Genomic DNA, 21,913 nt, shown 5'->3' on the forward strand with positions numbered 1-21,913 from the left:
AAGTAACTGGGCATTCGTGAGGTTGTGAAGTCGCTCTAACCACGTGTTGCCGATTGTGGTCGATTGTGTGAAAGCGAATCTGTCGTGACATAAGGGTTCCTGTATCACAGTCTTTCCACCGGCTAGTTGTTATCAAAACACAAAAAAGGTGCATTGCATTTCACCGAGAGGTAAGCGCAACATGAAAATGAACATTTCCTCATTTTTCAAACCATAATCCTTATTGGATTTTTTGCATCATAAAAACATATTTTCTTGACAATATTGAAATGAATTGATGATAAAGTAATATCGGACTTATAACTATTTCAGGTTTAAGCTGAGCCCATTTCTGGAATGTTTCAACTGAAATTGTGGATGTTGGTACGCCTCGTTAGACGCTCCGGTGTCAGTAGTGCGGTTCTGTTGATCACTGGAACTAGAATGGTTCTGAGAGACATTGCATAGGCGCGCCTTCCCGGCGTGCGGTGATTTCTTCTTCTTGCAGCACAACTCGCTCCAGCTGTCTCGAACCTCCTTGTTACGAGCTGTGAAGAGGATGAAGATGAGGAAGCCCTGTATGGAGTTTGTGATAGTGAAGATGTACTGGAACACCACCCTGGCATCCGCAATGGCCATGTAGCCGAACACCCAGCTCAAACCTGAAATTGTGAAATAGCAATGGGTTAACAGTTCATTGATGAAAGATAACTTAAAGTACGATAGATGTTGCTGATTTGTCGATTTGTTTTTACTGAATGTACAAACACATCACGGACAATCACTGCCTAACCTTAGTTCACAGATCATATTTTATTACTTTGTTAATACCATGATGATGATGATGATGATTATGATGATGAAATAATCAATACATCAAGGGAACAAACATTGCTTCACTCAAAGACACGAATAACGTAAATTATGTTTCTCATGCATTTTATTTTGATATTTAGAATCTTAACTTAAAACACTTTTCTCTGGAGATTTAAGTGGTGTTCGCGTTTACTTGGATTCAAGATGCTTAGACCTAGACCATGTTTATCATTAGTTCAGTTGAAAATATGTTCTCTTGACACATGTTATGGTAAGCTGTCTCATTATCCCTGGTCTGCAATACTTAAAGACTGCCAGCAACTGGAAGTATACATCAATGGTTGATGGCAGCTAAACATGTAACACAAGAAATGGTTATTTGATGGTGTACATGGTATTTGATACGGGTATCTAAGTTGTGTTTTGGACTTTGATTCTGTGATTCAGCGACTGTTTGCAGACTAGTGACGTTTAGATAACGTTTGTAAGTGTTTGGCTAAATCCAATTGTAAGTGTGTGCTTTCCCCCCGGCAGTTGAGATGTGCCAGGCAGTTTTGTAACTTTCTTTCTCATCACATAATACCGTAAACATGAAACTAATAAGGTAGATCAGTACAACAGTGTTTTCTTTACATAGTTACCATTTGACATATCATCCATCTCATCTTTATATAGTTAATATTTATATTATGCAGGTTATCAGGGGGTATTGAATGAAATAGAACCTGAATCTAGGAGTCCATGTAGAAATGTGAGAATGTTTTCATCAATGGGTATATCTAGGTTTAAATGTCACTTGAAGTCTTTGCTGAACTACACTTCGTTAAGCCTCTTATTTCATCTACCAACCTAGAAGTATAAAGCAGAAAATAGATGCCCGGATGTTAACTGCTGTTCTGTCCTGGTTTGACTGAGTCGTGCGGACAGCGGCCGACGACCTTCTGCAGATGTTGACCACCACCATGATGTAGAGGACGATGTTGCTGATGATGATGAGGCCAACGGGGAGGGAGAAGCCGTAGTAGAAAGGACTTAAAGACATCCAGCAACTGTAAGTCGATATTATCATATTAGTCAACTTAGTTTTCACTCAGGTACGACATGTTATTGTTATCTCGTTATATCGGACGGAACAACCAGTCTCTTGCTGGCTGACAATCACGTCAGTCACTAAGGTATCTGTAAACGGACTTGCTGCATGAATTACTCTGGCAGATACTGTGATCGTTCCGGTATCTCGTTTCACATCAAACTGAAAATCCGTACTAAAACTCACTCAATTCTTAATAAAATGGAACCGCCTCCGTGGTCTAGAGGAAGAGCGTCCGCCCGGGGAGCGGAAGGTCCGGGGTTCGATCCCCGGCCGCGTCATACCAAAAGACGTTAAAAGATGTTACTTTTTATTACCCTGTCTGGCGCTCGGCATTACGGGGCTAAAACAAGGACTTGTCGGCTCGGAGTCAGTATACTGTGCCTGAGTGGGATATTCATGTTACACTGCGGCATGGTATCTCAGTGGGTTAGCACAATAAATCGGCATCAGTCCGGAATGTACAAACAGCCACCCACTCACACGTGCATGCACGTCGTTATATCGTTAAACCCCCATTCACCTCACCTCACACCCAAACAAAAGGAAAATGTTCCATGATGTTACTCACTAATTGTCTCCCCCTCTATAAAGGTCGGGGTCAATGGACAGTATGACAATTGGAGGCAGCAGGGGTATACCTAGAAGCAAACGGGAACGTATATTTACTGAAACACGCACTGGTGAGAAAAAGAGGGAATTAAAAACACATGTTTGTAATCGATCAGAATTATGTAAGGTTACATGTGTAGGTCATAATGTGATTAATTAAACTTGAATACCATATTTGAAAAGTGAAATGTGGCAACAAATGTTCGTCAGTTCTCTATGAGCATTGGCCATGAGTAAAGCTGGTGTGACGGCAACACGGGTCCGCAAGGTCGCCCAAGAAGCGGACTTCAACGTGTAACGACATTACGTCAAGACAGGGTTATCGCCCGTTCTCACTTGCGCCAACGCCACCTTCCAGCGTCAACTACGGTCGGTCATACTGTTGGAACCCATGACATACCAGAGTCGGCAAACACAGTGAGTCGGATGTCAGCGTTACATAACACATGCTGACGTCCATACTTTTGAGAGTACGTTCCTCTTGGGACGCATCGCGATTTTGAATGATCTCACAAGGTCAAATATGTTATTTGTACAAGTTACAAGTACATTTGAACATCAATATGGCGTCGTGTTGGCGATGTGGCACTGTTGTTTAATCATCACTGCTGAATCGTTTGAATCTATACATTTATAGAGCACCCAAGAATACTGTTGACTAGGCACTACGCATTGAGGAATTTTCCAAGGAATGTTGAAGTCCATCAATGCTGATCTCAATTCTAGAACACAGCCTGGTGACAAACGTATGAACGTCAAGATACATTTATGAACGTCAGTTTCACGATTGCCTACTCATCTAGTGACGATTTTGTTGTTGTCTAAAAGTCACCTTTAAGATTATCAGTTTATCATTTATACCACCATCCGTTCTAGGGGAAATATACACAGTGAATACCTCTGCACAAATCCGTTTTGAGAGAAGTATATTTTAAAAACATGATTTCTCATTCCAAACCAACATAATGACGACGAACAGGTTTCCCGTCTCCCGTTGTTTGATGCAGCAAAATTGATAAAAACATGTCATAACAAAATGTTGTGACTAGTCGACCCATGCTGGTATACTTGACAATAAATGACACATGGACGAAATCCTCTCTACACCCACATTAAAGGCATTCCGACACAAAATAACCACATAAATCGAAGTATCCAATTCTGAACATTTGTCATTCAAGACATTATACAACCCCTCAAGTTTCAGTTATTGGCAGAAATGTACATTACAGACTGGTACATCTAGGTAGGCTGTACATCGAGTTGTGTGTGTTCGAATCAAAGGTATTAAACTGTACGTTTAGACATACACATGGAAAACTTGGATTTTGTGAATAGGTTTCACAAATGGAAGTAGTTTTTCAACACTTACCCCAAGCTGGTATCGCTGTCTTCAGCATAAACCTGGGGATATAGGTGCCAAGGACTTTGACAAACAGGATATAATGAAGCACCGCTTCCACCAGCATCCACATGAACGACGCCAGGATGAAGTAGTGCAGTAGCACCGCCACCACGATGCATCCATTGTGGTCCCCGATCTTATTGATGCCAGCCAAAAATACAATCCACGAGCAGAGTTCTGCCAGAGCCAGGTTAAACATCGTTTGCTGGGGACGTGTTTGACGTAACTTCCTGATTGACCGAGTATGAAAAAGGATATTCTGTCATACACGGATCAAGACAAGGATGGGGTAGTTGCAGGGTTGTGCGCGCAAGCGCACACAGGCACAGGTACAGGCACAGGCACAGGCACAGGCACACACACACACACACACGCGCACAGAGATACACAAACATACACACCTCCACACACACAGGCACAGGCACACACACACACACACACACACACACACACACACACACACACACACACACACACACACACACACACACACACACACACACAAACACACACACACACACACACACACACAGATCTACAAACATACACACCTCCACACATACAGGCTCAGACACATACGCACACAAACTTTTTTTACACGTACTTATCATTAATACATATGGACACAACGCTAATTCATTTGGTGATATTCTAAACAAAATCACACGATTACTGAACGCGAATTGCCTAATCATTAATGCACGACTCCTATAGGAAAAGTTCTTTCCGCGCTTGCATGCCTGAATTAAAATTTCACGATAAATGAATAGTTTATTAAGTAGTGCTTTTGATGATACTTCTCATTCACGCAAAGCATATCGACGTTATGTGCGTGCATGTATGCTTGCGAGCGCATATATGCATTTGTGTGTGGTTTTACAATGTTCCCATGTTCCTATAACAATGCATGACTGTCAAATTTAATTTTCGATAAGTGATGCTTGTCGTATCTATAAAAGGCCCATTTTAACGTGCATGGCTTTCAAAATTTGCATGATCCTGTAATTCTGATTGAATCCTGACATACATTAATAGCATCAGAATTTTATGACGACGTACTAATACATGGATTTAGTACTCACCTGAAGGTTACAAATGACAGCACTGTCAACGACAGGCCGAATATGGAGAGGCTAAGTCCGATGATTGTGATGATACTGAGAGCCAGGGAGTGTTTCAGAGTATCCTGGCCGTAGAAGTCCTGGGGGAATAACAAATGGTATGAACCAGGCAGCCGATGACGGATCACGATGTTTGTCATTTGGAAATGATCTATCATAATTTGGTAATTCTTAAATTTCATCATATGTCTTGAGAATGGCTTTTGCTCGACAGTTTCGATGTTATGTCAATATTCAGACATTTATGTTGAAATGTATATAAATAATAAATATGTGTTTATCTTATTTTGCCTTTTAGTAAGATTCATTATCATACGAGATATACTGTGGGGCAAAAGAATGTATGCACCCATGTTTGATGGTGGCTGTAAATAAACAAACAAATATGGTTATTCGATGGTAATGTACTAGTATTTGACACGGATATCATTGTGGTATTTGTGACCTTAGGGTTGCAGCAACATTTTTCAGCCTAGGAACGGCTTGATAACCTTTTGTAAGTGTTTGGACCAATCCGATTTTCAAATGTACACTTTCCTTTGCCTGGCAGTGTATATGATACCTTCCATACTTCAGATCCAAAAATACTGTCCTTATACCTCTTAAAACTTTTTCCTTAAGATATTTCCAAAATAAAGATATAATAACACCATTACACGAAGTGCAATTTTAGCTCTTCAGAGTGCGGTCGACATCATTTGACCGGTCTAAATCGAAATCTTTTATGTGTTAAATATATCATGGGTATTGGTAGATCCTTAAGATTTGCACAATATTGTAACTATTAATGAAGTTTCAAAGTCTTGTAAAATGCAGCAGTACCAGTAACACAGCGAAGTTTGTCAGGTGATCACAGGCACAGACATCCCGTCCATTCTCCTCTCTCACATAGCGACAACCGTCCGTCGACCACCATCCGGAGTCGTCATTTCCGGTGAAATTCCAGAACCCACAGGAAGTGCGATATAGGCGGGCGTCTGAAGCAAGGGACTGTCAAGCCGAAAAATGTGTCAAATCAAATAAAAACTTAAATAAACAGTACAAATGACTAATGTGTACTATTATCCTTGAACTAATAATGAATAATGAGACTGGAAGTAAATTTACAGTGAAACCTTGACCCTGTTTCGCCGGAGGCATGTCTCCCTGAATTACTGCGGAGAACGCGTACACACTAACAAAGCAACATTGCTGTGTATCCCGGAGCAGGAACCGAAAATGGGATCGTGTGGACGCTTTCATATTGAACGGTACAATCCGGGTTAATATCCGGTCTCAAATTCCTGACAGCCTACACGAATAGCATTTGTACCTTCATCGGCATGAAGACAGTTGTTATGTTGGATTGATACAGGTCTCTGACTGGGCGTCCACCAATGAGAAGCTTAGCTGCGATGACCTTGCTGTTTAAGGAGTATTTGATTGGTTGTCTTGACGTGTTTTCCCTCGCAGTAAACAGGCGAGTGTTTTTGAACACACTCAGTATAATAGTCACGTTTTGACTATGAGAATCTGAAATATATGTACGTAATCACAACAGTTTCTTGATCAAAGGACACTAGTCTTCATGCTAGCAACACCTCCTTCCTCCAAATTGGCTTTCTAACAAAGTATGTGATGAAATCATCGTGTAAAATATTTACATTGTCAGATGACAGCTATACAATTACCTAAACGCAACACTTAAATATTAATATACATTTGTATACGAGATTCATAGTTTTTACCATAAGGATCGTTAAAGACGAATCATACCTATTTGGTGGTAACAGTGAGTTTCCTAGCTGACAGTTGTTCATGTAATCAACCACTGGCTTGCCTGTCCCAGACTCAAATATTTACAGGCCGCCATGACATCTAGATTGTTGCTGACTGCAGCAAAACACATTCACTCACTAACTCTTACCATTTACAATTCGCTCGATGTAATTCTTGGGAAATATAATTGCAGCTTGGGTCTCCCCGTACTTTAGTTCCGAGAGAGCGAACAAAGAAACTAAGCTTTCGTTCTTTGTAGTTTTCTGGTACTCCTTTTCAGAAAACTGAAGACCAATTGCCATATCTTTCTGGAATGGGTTTGTCAAGTCCCACACATCTGTGCCAAAACTGCCTGAGAGTATCCGTCGGTGGCCAGATGGCTCTGGTTTAATCTTGCCTGTAGCAATGTCAACAACACTCAGGATTCTGTAGGTCACAAAGATAGGGGTAAAATGCTATATTATACAACATTCGCACAAAACACGTTCTTAGAAGACATAGGATGTTGCTGGTATATACTGTCTTATAATTTTCAAATATGTATGTAGCCTTTATTCCTTTACACTGTAGCGGTTACTCTCCGCTTTGTTACATATTTTTGGTAACCGAATCAAGACTACATTTCTTCGTGGAAATAAAGAAGGGGCCGACAAAATCTGCATTAAAACAAACTTTTCTTTCAGGACACCCTGCATACCAAGCAAACATGTTTTACCAAAATAATATTACCTCGGACACATTTTATTCTTTTCAAAATCTCCTTAGACACCCAGAATATCAAATGATAGTCACTAGCCAAGGCCGACCTAATTATGATCCTTGGTTTGCCAGAACCAATCCCCCACTTGCGTGTCATCAAAATTGTAAATATTTAGGAACTGGGACATTTCTTCCAGGTCATGCTGACGCTCCGAACTGAAGTACTGTTCATTGCTGTGTTGATCCAACTAGTTCACACTCTCGTAGTAGTGTAATAGTAGCATTAAAATTAGTTTAGTATCACCATTAGTAATTTGTTTAGCATGAGTTTAGTACTAGTAGTAGCGTAATCGGATTAGGTATTTAGAATTTAGTGGGTATTATGTATTTTTGTATGTATGTATCCCTTTGTAATAAATGATGACATTAACTTTCTTTGGGGGTTCTGTTATTTCTACTTCCACTGATGCGTATCGTGTGCTACACACATTAACAATATAACATGTTTCATTATTCGTATACATATATGTTTATGAAACTGTGAAAATGCCAACCTGTTCGGAACTTTGCCTCGTCTCTCTGCTTTTGTCAGGACTTCATCTCCCGAGTCCAGTACGCTATCGTATATTCTCATCATGCTCTGAAAAGTCTGGAAGTACAATGCTAGTCACTGATAGCTTTAGAGCTTTAGAGTTACTTAAAGCATTACTGTCCATTTCAAGACGCCATGAGTCAAGTTTTGTAATCATAATATTCAGCAATTTGCTCATGGGATAAAATGATATTTTGATGAGTCAATATTGCACCCAATTAGCGCTCAACAGCCTGCTTGGTCTGTTGATATTCTACCAGTTATCTATTTGCCCACATCTTCCGTCTCACTGACCAATACTCGCGACACAGAAAATGTCTGATACATGTCGAGTCAGAGGCTTTAATAGTAGATACTGGTATACTTGTGAAGCGTCTTCTGTTCAGATTCATATGCAAAGCAATAGATATAAATATTTGATACGTAGCATTAACTGTCATCGCGTAAGCGCGAAGGTGTGAGACGTTGTTCATTATATCAATCAATGGTTTGTCTGATCCAGACTCGATTATTCATAACATACACATCGAATCAACAGCATTATGTTCTAATGCCAATGTTATCTGGAAATTCACAGATTCGACGGTGTTGTCACATGACGTGCTTCGAAAGGTTTCAGGAAACTGACATAACCGAGAGTTTTCTATGGGCATTTCAAGAGATGTCTGGTATAAACATACCCCACTATGTATACATGCGTCTTTGCACAACAGATTGTGCTTTCATACCTCTGCTGATATCTCGGGAATATTGGCAACGTTTTCCAGGATGGTGGTTATATAGATGAGGTCAGTCTCACTCAGGGTCGTCTCGTTTATGATAGTCAGGGTCGTCTGCAGAACGTCGTCCGCGTTGCGGTCTGTCACATGAATCTGTCACAGTTTGTACAACAATTGTCAGAACAATGAGTCAAGACATAAGTCATTTCATTTTCAAGACGTAACTGCAACAGATATACCATGTACTTTCGTGCAATTAGATGCGAATTGTATATTCAAAACAGGTAACAGCCTTCAAACAATTCCATAAACTATGTACTGTAAAGACAGATCGGCGACATCCCAGATCCTGTACAAATAACATCACTGCTATTATATAATAAATATTTATATTATTATTATTATTTATGTAAAATTATTTTCCAAACGATTGCCAATCCCACTCATAGGATGTCATTCGGTCGGCCAATTACCTGGGACTGTTTCTTTAGTGTGGGTGATATCACAGAGTTATTTAAATCAGACATATCGCAGTCGGACTGAAATTCGACGTCTCCCCAATAGGCCCCATACAGCTTGCTTCCCTTGCACTTCCTTTTGCCGATTGCCTTGTTATCTGTGTATTACAAATAAGAAAGTGATGACACGTTGAAGTGAATAATTACTTGTCATATAGCAAGAGTAAATCACTCGATGGCAATTTGTTATTTCCTTGAAATTATTATACTACTTCTCGATAATGGAGTTACCCAATCAGACATAACACTCAGATACAACAAACATTAAAAAGATCCAATCACCTGAACATACGGTCTAAGCTTTTCAACATTATCGTATGTATGTAGTGCACACCTTTTCTATTGACTGAGTGAGTGTCGTTTTGCGCCAGAAAGAACAGAAATATTCACAGGACATCACGCTGAAAATGCCAGCAATAGACCACGGGGTCTTCAGCGTGATAAGCGAACGCACTGTCCCCAAGGCTACCCGTCCATCTCGTGCTTCCCAAGGTCCTTTAGCATCAAGTATTTCGTGTTTCTTCAACATGACTTTACAAATATCGAGACAAGATATATCCAAATATGCATCATGTCACACCCGGATGCGTCTTCGGCACTCGACTGCTTGTAGTTGAAGGCGCTAAACTGGATGGGTTGTCAGGCTCTGTCAGCCTAGTCGCCTCTTAAGACAAGCATCGATTGCTGAAGACCGTGTCTAACCCGGATCTTAACAGGTCCAATGATGTAACTGATTGCATGGCATTCCGCTCCGATGGAATGGGTCAGTCACAGATTTGCGTACTCGATTTGTTCCATGTGACAGAGTCATATCTGGAAATATCTGACTGTAACGTGAAATAATACTCACTCTCTCATATCAGAGAGATTCTGTTGGTAATGGAACTAGAAATATGTTCATAAACTACATACTGACATCACATTTCTCTTTGGTATAGGAAGTATTTCCGATCACGCTCGTTGGAAAACGGAATGTTTGGTTTCTTTCCCTGCCTACATGGATGGATTCAAAACAAAAATCTGGAAAGAAAAGGAGTATCTGTATATGCCTATAAACCATATCAATCCTATTTTGTGTCTTGTGTATCAAAGACGGGTTACGTCTTTTGAATAATGATCATAAAGTCAGAGGTATCTGTCACAATAGAGCCATTGATATCTGAGTATGTATTTTAAAAAATATGAGGACCATATGGTTTGCAATCAACTATCTGAATACAGAATAAAAACTCTTGTCAAGACAAGCCAGTGTAGCATAACACGGTTTTACCTTAACTCGTCTTTCCACATCATAAACTGTGATAGCATTAACTGGATTTTTAGAGGAAGTTTGAATTTGTTTAATGTCAACACAAAAATCCTGTTAGAGTCTTTCCAGACATTTCGTGGTGGACATTCAAATGAAATTACTTTACATGAGAGGTCGCTTGTAATGATGTCCCACACTGTGACCTTCTCATTATGACCGAGTTTTGACACCCCTTACCTGTTTACTTACTTAGGCGTTTATAACAGATAAGTGTGTGAATGGCTGGTGCTGCCCGAAGACAAGGACATACTTGCCAATATCGCAAACGCCCGGTGTCATTACTGGTTTTGTTGAGTGATCATTTACTGTCAATACTATTTGGGGTTTTACAACTTAAAAATTCGGCAGATATGGGATACTGATTATTCTCTGGTGTTAACGTTTGGAATTTAATCTAAAAGATTACACAACTTCAGACAAAAGGAGTTAAATAAAGCAGTAGCAGAAATAAGAACACATGGATAAAGTTACACAGTATTTGATTACATGTCTTAAATCTGGGCATAATTGTCAAGTTTGTTTATACGTGTTTGACAAAACATACATAAACGTTAATACATAATTGTAATATCAGGAAAAACTTTTGCTTTGCTGTAAAGTGAGCGCCTTTGTCTAAGCTATAACTAGTAAAAAACAAAATTGTTTATCCATTGATTCCAGTTTGTTTGTTTTTTGTTGTTGTTTTACACCTATTCAGCAATATTCCAGCTACATGGCAGTGGCGTGGGTACACTCGAGTTAAACCAGTGTTTGATTTTGTGACCAACGATCTGCGCCTTGGGGGTACGATGACACGCTATCAACAAAGTCACGAGGCTGACCACCAATGCTGCGGATTCCAGAAAATGTATTGTCAAAGTCATTCGACAGAATGAAGGAAGGTTTAGTGGTCCAAGAATTCAATCCAAACTCGACCACTGCTTACCAATACTCATCAGTATCAATGTGTCTGGTTTAAAATACTTCTTGGCAGCGTCAGAGTGAAACCCTATCTTCAGGTCATTCCGTGCTCTATTGTATAAATCGTCAGCAGTTTCCACTCTCCTCAATGAGTTGGGTGTAAACTGGTAGGATAGGAAATCCATAATGGAACCCTTTTTTCTGGAAACGAAGATGGGGGAGTATTATGTTTCGGTAAGATCCATATACGCATCAGTGATAACTAAACGTGATAGCACAATTTCAGAGGCACAAACATAACGGTGCTGGGAAGGTGCAATGAACTTCTATTCCATTACACGTCAATTTGTGTTCATCTGAAAACAGGATTCCCAACTTGGGGTTTCAAATTCAAAGTTAACCTGATCATAGTCCATAATCTGTCATACTTGCACTTGTAGGTCTCACCGTAATCTGTCTCACAGCCCCTGAACCATATTAAATACGACGAAATACAGCAAGTCTAAATGTTCCCAATGTTCTGAATCTCCCATCTCACTGGGGCTTCTTTTTGAATTTAAATGAAGTCTATCAAAAATATAAATTTTAAGAGACTAAGCGTTAGTTTGCACAGCACCTTATGTTGCCATATACAATTTAATAATCTTGCATTATTATATTTGAAACTAACGACAAGGTGTGAAGTTGTTAAAGAGAAAAAGCTGACATAGAAAGCTGTGTTAGACATACCTGAACCTCAGCGGATATATGTTGGTTGGGAATTGATTCTGGGGATAGTTGTCATATGCTGTGACGAGTGTCTCTATGTCTGGGGTTAAGGCATCAAGGAGGTTGAACTTGGTGTAGATCCTGGCTGGCCTTCTACTTTGTTCCAGGGTTTCAATGCTCCCCGCATGCAGCGCCAAGTCTATACAGGATACAAATATGTATACCTCACAATGTGCTGCTGTGTACGTCACACCCTACGACAGACATGCTTCTGCGGCTTTTGGTACAATTACTACTGCTGCTACGACTACTGATACAACCCTGATAACTTCTGCTACTTCGTCTTCTACTACTACAGCTACTGCGACTCCTATTACTACTACTGCTACTACTACTACTACTACTATTTCGATTGTGGGAATAAAATATGAGTCATAAGAGTGTCATAAAAAGTGAAAGATGTAACCGCAAGGCTACCTCATCTCCCATTGGGAAAAGGACTATCTCAAAAAGCAAAAACGGTTTTTACAAACACGTCCCCAAACTACAGTGCCCAGCTACCCAGTATCACAAAAACAGCTCTTACCATCAAGCCGTACAAATATGAGGTTCGAGCGGTGAAGTCGCGTCGTGTTCATGTTCATTGCCTCGCACCAGTAGTATCCGACAATGTTTATCTTCCGCTCATGTTCTCTGTACATGTGTTCTGGGAAGGTAATAGACACTTCTTCTCCGCTTGCTTCATACCACCTCGGGGGGACTAGACGCCCGTTCCTGTACCACGTGACCCGCTCTATTGGCGTACTCAGACCCTTTACCTTGCATGTCAGAAGTGGACTAGGACCAGGAGTTATGCCCGTTGATATATACGCCTCCACATCTCCAGAGTTTCCGAGCCGCCTAACCGAATCAGCACTCACTGCGCTGGCGGTTAGTTCCATTTTATCTGAAGCACGAACAGCTTTTTTCTGTAAATGTGTTTTAGTTTTAAACTCATTTCACAAATTCATTTTACGCTCATTTCACAAGATTGTGTAATTAATTCACATAAAATACTTTTAAAATATTGTGATCCATCAACACAGAACGGAACTAAATTTCAGTGGTATATATGTACTATTCATATTTTTGTTCAATGCCGCAGTCTGGGTCTGAAGAAAAAAGAATTGGATGTCATGAGAAACGCCGTACGCCATCGAGTATTACCATCCGCTGTTTTTAGGCGCCTCAGAGGAGAATGACTGGTTGGGATCTAACAAGGAAATCTCCACGCTGGAATATCTAATACTAGTTGTTTGACAACATATCCAAGCAAGCTGTCACAGTCAATCTCCATCTAGGACCATATCAACAGATGTGTCGTATATATCATAAGTGTAGAAAATGTAACTTAGTAAATATGAAATAAGAAAAGGTCCTACTTAAATCACATGTTTAAGTTTAGGAAAGATTTTAGGTGAATTCGCTTACTTTCATATGTGACTGGAGTTTCACACACGTAAGACAGCCTTGCGTCGCAATCCCATTGATGTGGCATGTTGGAGGGGATGTCGTCAATGACTTTGCAGCTACTGCCATTAGCTACCCATGTCCTGACAAACTTTGACGTACCGTTACTGTCTACTGTAACACAACCATTTACATTTATATTTCAAATAGGACAGGGCTGGTATTAATTTAATGTTTTAACTACCGTAGGGTATAACTTAAACAAAAGAAGAGGCGTTGAACTGCTCACATCTGAAGTAGTTCAAGGCTTCAGTAACCATCCTATTGTCGTACAGTGTCTTGTATCTGGCCAATTGTCCGCCTTTTGCCTTGCACCTATACCTTGCTTCGGGGAATGTTGCAATGTCTTCAGGCACCTCGTAGCAAGTCTTTATTAGGAACGACCCGACAGTTCCATTTAAACAAACGGGAACTGAAATAGAGATCGGAACACATAAAGCGGCATAAGATAAACACAAGATTTATTTTATTAAAATCTAAATAATGCGACACAGTTTCAGGATGTGTGTTTGGTTACCCATAATGCCTGGTGTCTTCCATGCAATGTTTTGTATAGGATAAGGCACCTGTGGTCATGCACAACCAATGATGATTACAAAACAGTCATAGAAAATAAAACATAATAACATCAATTTAGTTATACCGGTTAGAAGGAATTCGTACTATGTGGCGAATCATAATTTCACATGTTAAGACTTCATGACATATTACTCAACATCCAAATCCAGCAAAACGTCTGTTGAGATTAATATTAAAATAATCAAAGTATGAAGTTTGATTCAATATAGCTGAGCACCATGGCTGTGCAACAATACCTACCTGGTTTTACATACAATTCCACTATAGGTTTAACAGCACATATATAAGGGAGGATGGTATCACATCCGGTGAGAGATAGTGTTGATACTCCGCCTGAGTCAGGAAGTTCCCCTTTTGGCTCAAATTCCTGCCCCATGAAGCCACCTTCTGGTCCACTCCCCGAGTCAGACTCTTCATTTGAAACATTATAACACATGACTATACGTCTTATGCACAGTGTATAATGAATATGGTGAGTGAGTGTGAGTGAGTTGGGTTTAACGCCGCTTTTAACAGTGTTCCAGTTATATCACGGCGTGTCAGCTAGATGTGGGAGGAAAGCCCGAAGTGATGTCTCAGACGTTTACCACTTCGGTGAAACCCACGAGCACGGGTATGGTGCTGACAAACCTAGAAACACAATCGGGGTGAACCGGTATTCGAACCTACAATCATAGGTTTCTGGCGTGCCCAAGGGACGCAACTCTGCACAGCGAATCGCGGCGCCTAAGACGACTTGGCCACCCACAATAATGAATATGGAGTGGTGTTTCCGATAAGTACAGGATGAAAAAATATCCTATCAAGGATTGAAGTATATACTTGGTCTAGTAAAAACATAGCGTTTATCGTCATCTGATAATCTGTTGGCATTATAGTTTGTAATATAAATAGTTTATCTGTAATTGATACCTGTAAAACTAGAGAGGAAACCAATAGGAGTAGGATACGCCAGGACTGGATCAAACGTAGTGGAAGGGATTGATTCCTGGCCAGAACTAGATCCAGATCCAGATCCAGAACCAGATCCAGATCCAGAACCAGAACCAGAACCAGATCCAGATCCAGATCCAGAACCAGAACCAGAACCAGAACCTGAGCCCGATCCAGATCCAGAACCAGAACCAGAACCTGAGCCCGAACCAGATCCAGATCCAAAACCGGATTCAGTCATTGCCGTGACGACTCCGGAGAGAGTAGTTCTTGGACGGAATTTGACTGGTATTTTGTTCAACATAAGGGAACCACATTGTCGTCCGTTTGTCGGTTGCCCTGCATCCCAAAACCATGGCCTTGAACACATGATCGAAAATCAGTATTAGGATGATTAGCCGCCAAATGATTTAGAACATTCATACATGCACGTACATTAAAAGGTCAGAGCATCAATCGGAACCGTCACTAACAATGTATGGGTCAAAGTAAAAATATATATCAACGAAATTGTTGTGAATTACAATGCTTAGATGAATACGTCCTGGAGCCATTAGGGTTGCGGTCACTTTCAAATTCTGTGATAGTCAAATTTTGTCGATGATCATATTGTAAATGTGATAAAGCTCCCAATAAAATTGGCAATTAGGTCATATCAAAAGGTTATAAAAACAGTGTAATGACTGTATTGCCGATTTTGTACCATAAACCTATTTTAAATAAATAACATAAAATATGGCGTGGCGACCTTCAGTAGACATGTCTTTATCACAGATCTGTTCAAAGGTAAATATACACCTACCCGTCTGTTGTTATGCCTGGGCGGTCTAAAGTGTCCTTCCTAAGCTTGCCATCTCGGACATAAACACCACCCCAAGTATGTCGAATACCTTTACCATTGCAAAAAGAAAATCTCTTAACACATTGTTAGTACCATTCGCCTTTAAAGAAATAGGCATTTTCGAGACAACCACATAGACATTACGGAAGCGAATCATCAATTCAAATCAATGTCACTCAGAATTCAAGCATCGCCACGATACACGGAAATATCGATGAAACCATCTGTTATCTTACATAAGTGATAAATGGGGACATCTTTGCAAATATGTCCTACCCCTGTGCATGCACATGTATACGTAATCCATAGTTCATAATTGGTGTAAGAATCGTACAAATCTTGGTACTTGTCGAGTCGGGTCGTATGAGATACCCTGGGAATCGTCCTGAATAAATCATTCTGGCAATATGCATCCACAATAGGGCTCATACGCATTAATCGAGTCTCGTGGCCCCAATAATATCCATGTTTATATAAACGAGCATACTATAAATAAGCAGGTAAGTTTGACATCAATATACACAACAAGCATCATCCATCACCCATCACCACATCCCCGATCCATTGAGCATTTTCTTTCGAAATTGTGTGCTTCGATTTATTGAATGCAATACCTCGGACATGTATCGATGCATCATTTTTGGGTTTGATACTTTTAAAAGCAAAATGTATAGTGTAGTTTTGTCAGGAACAACATATAACGAAATTACATGCGAAAATGTATATCTCAATAATATTGTAAAACAAATAAATTCACGAGACAAAAATATCCACATCATATTGTACGTACCGGCCTTTATAAGTTGGTCAGAGAAGGTAGTGCCATTTGCAAACTCGAACAGATCCTCGTGACTGAACAGTATTCCTAAGTCCCTGTGACACCGTCTCCATGCCGTTGCCCACGATGTCGCTTTGCCGATGTAGAAACAGACGTAGTTACTATCTGTTATAGAAGACAGGAGCAGGTACCCCGGAGGGCATAGCGCACCTGGCCATAGAAAACACCAACAGGTGTTACAGGAGGGGTATGGATGTGATATGATAAATGTGTAAATGAGAAACAGGATCGGAAGATGAAGAACCCGCGGTATTTTTTGATAAACTGAAAGGTGGTTCTTATCCGATGTCGTCATAAAACATACTAGACTATAACTGTCGACCATACAAGTAGTTGGTTTTGAGTTAACTGAAATGGTTGCAGACAATACCTTCTTCATAACTAGCTTGGCATCCCAGTAAGAATATCAGCAGGAACCATGCTCTTGAAAAGACCATTGTTACCTGAAATAAGTTCATTTATGAAATAATATTACGGTATGATGATTAGAACTATTAAGGTTACGTTTTGACATATTTTATCGCAGAGACGTGTTTTCCACAACATTATCATGGTAACATTTCGAAGGACAGCAGAAACACGTTTAATGTATCTGTAAGACTGAGACTCTGATATCTGATATCAAATCCTTACGTAAATACCTTTGCGTGTGGTCGTCTGGATTCAGACTGAAAGAGTAATAACTGCAGCCAACGCCTGGTACAAGTCGGTATCGTACAGTGGACTCTGCTAGATGATTTTTCTTATGGTGATGGGAACGGTATTTTCCCTCATTTCTCTGTATGTGAAGACTTTACAGGAAACACACACTCTGGAGTTGATAGACGAGGTAGACATTTCAAGATGGCTTATTAACGTAAAGATGACTCATGAATATCACATGGCCCTTCGTCGGGTAGGAGTCTAAAGTATATACATCAAATGATGCTTCAGTTTATACAGATGTGAGGCCAATTGTAGGATAATAGTGGGTCAAGTCTGTTACAGCCCCAAATAGAAATGATAACATATCTCTCTCTGTGTTTCGAAATCAACAAGGTTGAACGTTAAGTAAGTCAACAAGACTGGTAACATTCTGTGATATGTACACAATGTATAACACTGACAGTAGCGTGAACATGAACATATATCGTTACATATGTAACTCTATATTCCTTTGACATTTTCCCAGATAAGTTTAACGTTCACCCTCATTCCATTTCGAAATTAACCTCCGAAACACACCTAGGCTATGCACGACCGTGTAAATATTTCATGTGTAGAGCTTTGTGAACGACGCAATACCACTGCCACTAACCTGCCCATCACTGTTGTATGACTGTTGATATCCATACACAGGTATGTGTTACGTCCTTTTGGACTGAAATTGACATGAAATGTACAACTATGTACAATACACTCACCTGATAGTTATGTACAACCCTCAGGATATATACCAGCCTTTCACGACTCCCGTTTTTATTTATCATCAGATTATTAATAACCCCGTCCGGGATGTCCGGGTCAGATGCTGCGGTCAGTCAAGCGAAACGTTTGGCAAATGTCCGCTTCAGTGTCAGTAAGGTTTAAAAGTTATTTGTATGTGGAGACAAGACATTGACATGAACAATGACCCATACACCTAAACAACAAGTTGATAACACCTTTCGAATAACTGGTGTAATGTGTGTTATGTTCCCTATGGCAAGTATTTCCTTGCGAAAAACAAAAACATTTTATTGTCACCGGTTTAAAAAAATCATTACGAAACACATTTATGCAGATGTTTCAAAGGGAACGCAGAAGAATTTATCAAACTGACTCTTTGTAAAAGGTTCACCTATACAATGTTCACACAAAAAAGATTGCATGTTTTCAAGTTTGAATTTGAACAGAAAATATTCACATAAACAGCAAAAGTTAATTATGTAAATATTGTTATGTTGATGTTATATAAGATTCATATGTTTTGTGTATATGCAATACGTATGATTATCTAGTTTAAGATCACGCAAAGTAAACATATGAGTACCTTGCCAATGGCGGACAGGAAAGATTCGTTAGTTCGAACCCGTTTAAACCGGGCCCCTGTATTCTGGACATCTATTGTGACCGTCTATATGAATAAAGATAGACATTTATCCGGGCACGAATTTGTCAATCCGAACATTTGTTACTGCGGATGATTGATTTAACAGAGAAAATGACTGCCCGGATTATTGGGGATGTACTGCATCTGTTCAATTGGGAAAATGATATATTAAATGTGTGTATTTAACAAGTATTTATAATAACATACCGAACGTGACTTAAAGTTTGTTCTTAAGTTGGGTTGTATATCACATCACCATATCACCATAGATAACGAGGGCATCTGACTTAGCGGAACAGTCTACAGCGCCTCGGGGGAACAGTGCTATTCCGTGATAGGAGGCGAGAGATTCCATGTTTAAACGCGATGCAACAACAACAACAACAACAACAACAACAACAACATCTTTCACACTTCAGGAGAAACAGGTAACAGTTTAATGATCATCTTAAGTGGCATATTCCCCTTGAGATAGGAAGTTCAGGATCCGTGTGACAATACCGATGTTCTCGACTTATCAGTTGTGAATGCGGCGATGCATATCGTTCACAGATCGATCAGTTTATAAAGTCTGTACACAAGAGTTTGGTAGCTTGACAATACCACCACTAGTTTAAACGTTTGCTACTGGTATTACTTTGGTATTCATCAATGTCACTTTATTGCTGCTACTAGTACTGTGCGTCGTACTATGGAATCCTCCCAACACACCTACAGCTTATCACTACAGAGTTCACAGTTGAGTTAACATCTAATGCCCTTGCTGTTACATTCTCAATTAGACCCGTGAAGATCCAGGTTAGAATAGGTCTTCAGCAACCAATGCCTGGGTGGTCAGGCTCGCTGACTTGTTTGATGCATGTCATCGATCCGAATTGCGTGGATTGATGGTCATGAAAACGGTCACTGGATTGTCTGGTCCAGACTCGACTATTTACAGACCGCCGTCATATAGCTGGAATATTGCTGAGTGCGGCGTTAAACAACCAACCAACCAACCAACCAAAATTCTCAACTATATAGATTAACCTATTGAGGTACATTAATGACAAACTATATGGCACATTTTAATCATCAGATTCGACTAATTGTTTCTTAGTAAACACATAAATATCCACAGTATATTTTGTCAATCCTCTCAACGTAATTGTTTCATGTCAATTATAACAAATCCTGAATTAAAATAAGCATGGTTTCCACTTCTGCTCAGTTTATCATTTCCTTAGCACAATGAATTGCTTACTGTCATACACATCCAACAGATACTACGATTGTTAACCTCGACTCATTCTTTCAGAGTGTATCCTTACTCTCAAGGGTACATTGGACTGTTCTATTGTTACAAAAGGTAAATTTCCTTTGTTGTTTTATCTAAGTGTTGGGGAATTGCGGTGTAGGGGTCTTGGTATGTGGAGGTTTTAGAAGACTAGTACTATAACAAGGTGAGGTGAGGTGAAATAGGTTTTAACATCGGTTTCAAGAATACATACCGACAGACACATTTCTAATTCAGTATTCGAGACCAACGGCCCATGTCACAATATCGTATGTTATGGATTTATCAACAAGCTGTATAAAAAATTGCAAAATGATCAAGGCTTAGTTGTGATACCAACAAAACTATAAAAGCGGTTCTCACAGCGGGTGGCATGATCGTTTTAACACTCCAAAACCATATTGGCCTAAGATATGTCTAATAATACAAGATGCCCATATTGTTTGACCAGGCTCATGAAGTGGCATACGCATGACACAGCACCGATAGGGCTATCTATGTACATCTAATGCATTATTCTAAACCAATAATAGGTTTTAACACATGAGCATTGTAAGGGAACGCTTTCACATTTAGCCAGTGCCCTCACATTACTTGGATATTTATTTAACTTAACAAATGTTGAAGATTATTCTGTACCCTTTCGATGATCGTACAATATTTGATGCCCCACAGCTCTGCAGCATACAGTGGTATTAAGGTAATCCTTGTTGGAATATCTCACATGCATCTGTACAAATAAAGCGACAAAACCCTTTCCATATTCATAAGAAATCTCTGCCAAAAACGGTTGAACGATTCCGACTAGAACATAAACATGTGTTTATAAATCACTATCAAATAGTGATGATATCAGGAGTTGGCGAAAAGGTGAGCTTATACTGCATCATGGCGGCACATACACAGGGAAGTCAATTGAAAACAACCCTGGAACATATGGTAAAAGTCAAAATAGGGAATTGCATCGGACGGACATAATTTTTGTCACTGATGCGACAGATTTGGAAAAGACATCCATATGTCTAACATGAAAGCTTTACTTAGGCCTTGAATGTTGTAACCTTGAACATACAACTTCTGAGCAAGAGTTGTATAACGCTCTTTGAAATTCTGGTGGAAAGAGCATGCTCGATTGTACCTCGAAGGTTGTGAATATAAACACCATAGGCTGGAGCTGCAGGTATATTGCTCGACATAAAGGGAATGTTGAATATTTGAAAGTTGAAGTTGAGTCTTTTGCTTAGATCTAAATATGAAGCGGTGTCACAGATCTTCTTTAGATATTGAAGAACACATTGATACAATTTACTTCGAATATACCTATAATTGCAACATGTCACAAACTCTAGTCGTCATTAATCACACATTCATACGCAGCTATTGTCTATCACAAACCATATGAAAATGTCAATCTTAAAACGTTATACTTCTGTCTCGTTGAAAACCCCGTGTTATGTAATGGTATTCAACCCTTCGAAACCTGGTGACATTTACAGATGAACATAAAAAGGTCCTCGTCTTCAATTTGACCATGGTTACAAACTCTACCACTTTTTCCTCTCTGGGCTCCTTGTCATTTCTACCTGATGCAATCCTATGTTGGTAAGAACGATATATAAAACGGACCAGAGCACTTCTAA

The 21,913-nt window shown here is 39.7% G+C and overlaps 1 protein-coding gene across 1 annotated transcript; it reads right to left on the bottom strand.

The window, feature by feature from the left end:
* Window positions 1–246: 246 nt before the first annotated feature.
* On the bottom strand, window positions 247–17,363 carry LOC139473521 (uncharacterized). The gene is made up of 23 exons (XM_071256141.1): window positions 17,297–17,363; window positions 16,879–17,076; window positions 16,050–16,137; window positions 15,392–15,606; window positions 15,227–15,313; window positions 14,555–14,725; window positions 13,965–14,147; window positions 13,697–13,849; window positions 12,813–13,172; window positions 12,248–12,425; window positions 11,544–11,719; window positions 10,222–10,329; window positions 9,265–9,407; window positions 8,801–8,944; window positions 8,035–8,129; window positions 6,930–7,207; window positions 6,336–6,535; window positions 5,846–6,013; window positions 4,985–5,103; window positions 3,870–4,132; window positions 2,457–2,526; window positions 1,645–1,844; window positions 247–641 (listed from the first exon to the last, which is right to left on the bottom strand). Exons 1-23 carry the CDS (start codon window positions 17,361–17,363, stop codon window positions 304–306), a joined length of 4,002 nt encoding a protein of 1,333 aa, XP_071112242.1. The 3' UTR covers window positions 247–303.
* Window positions 17,364–21,913: the final 4,550 nt, after the last annotated feature.

This window comes from Haliotis cracherodii, unplaced genomic scaffold, assembly GCF_022045235.1.
Source record: "Haliotis cracherodii isolate W230 unplaced genomic scaffold, xgHalCrac1.p SCAF_29, whole genome shotgun sequence".
In the NCBI taxonomy this organism is placed as follows: Eukaryota; Metazoa; Mollusca; class Gastropoda; order Lepetellida; family Haliotidae; genus Haliotis; species Haliotis cracherodii.

Coding starts and splice junctions, on each gene's coding strand:
- LOC139473521 (XM_071256141.1), bottom strand. CDS start 17,363: ATGGTCTTTTCAAGAGCATGGTTCCTGCTGATATTCTTACTGGGATGC. Junction 13,173..13,696: donor AACTCCAGTCACATATGAAA/GTAAGCGAATTC, acceptor TTCGTGCTTCAG/ATAAAATGGAACTAACCGCC. Junction 2,527..3,869: donor GACAGCGATACCAGCTTGGG/GTAAGTGTTGAA, acceptor GTTTGCTTCTAG/GTATACCCCTGCTGCCTCCA.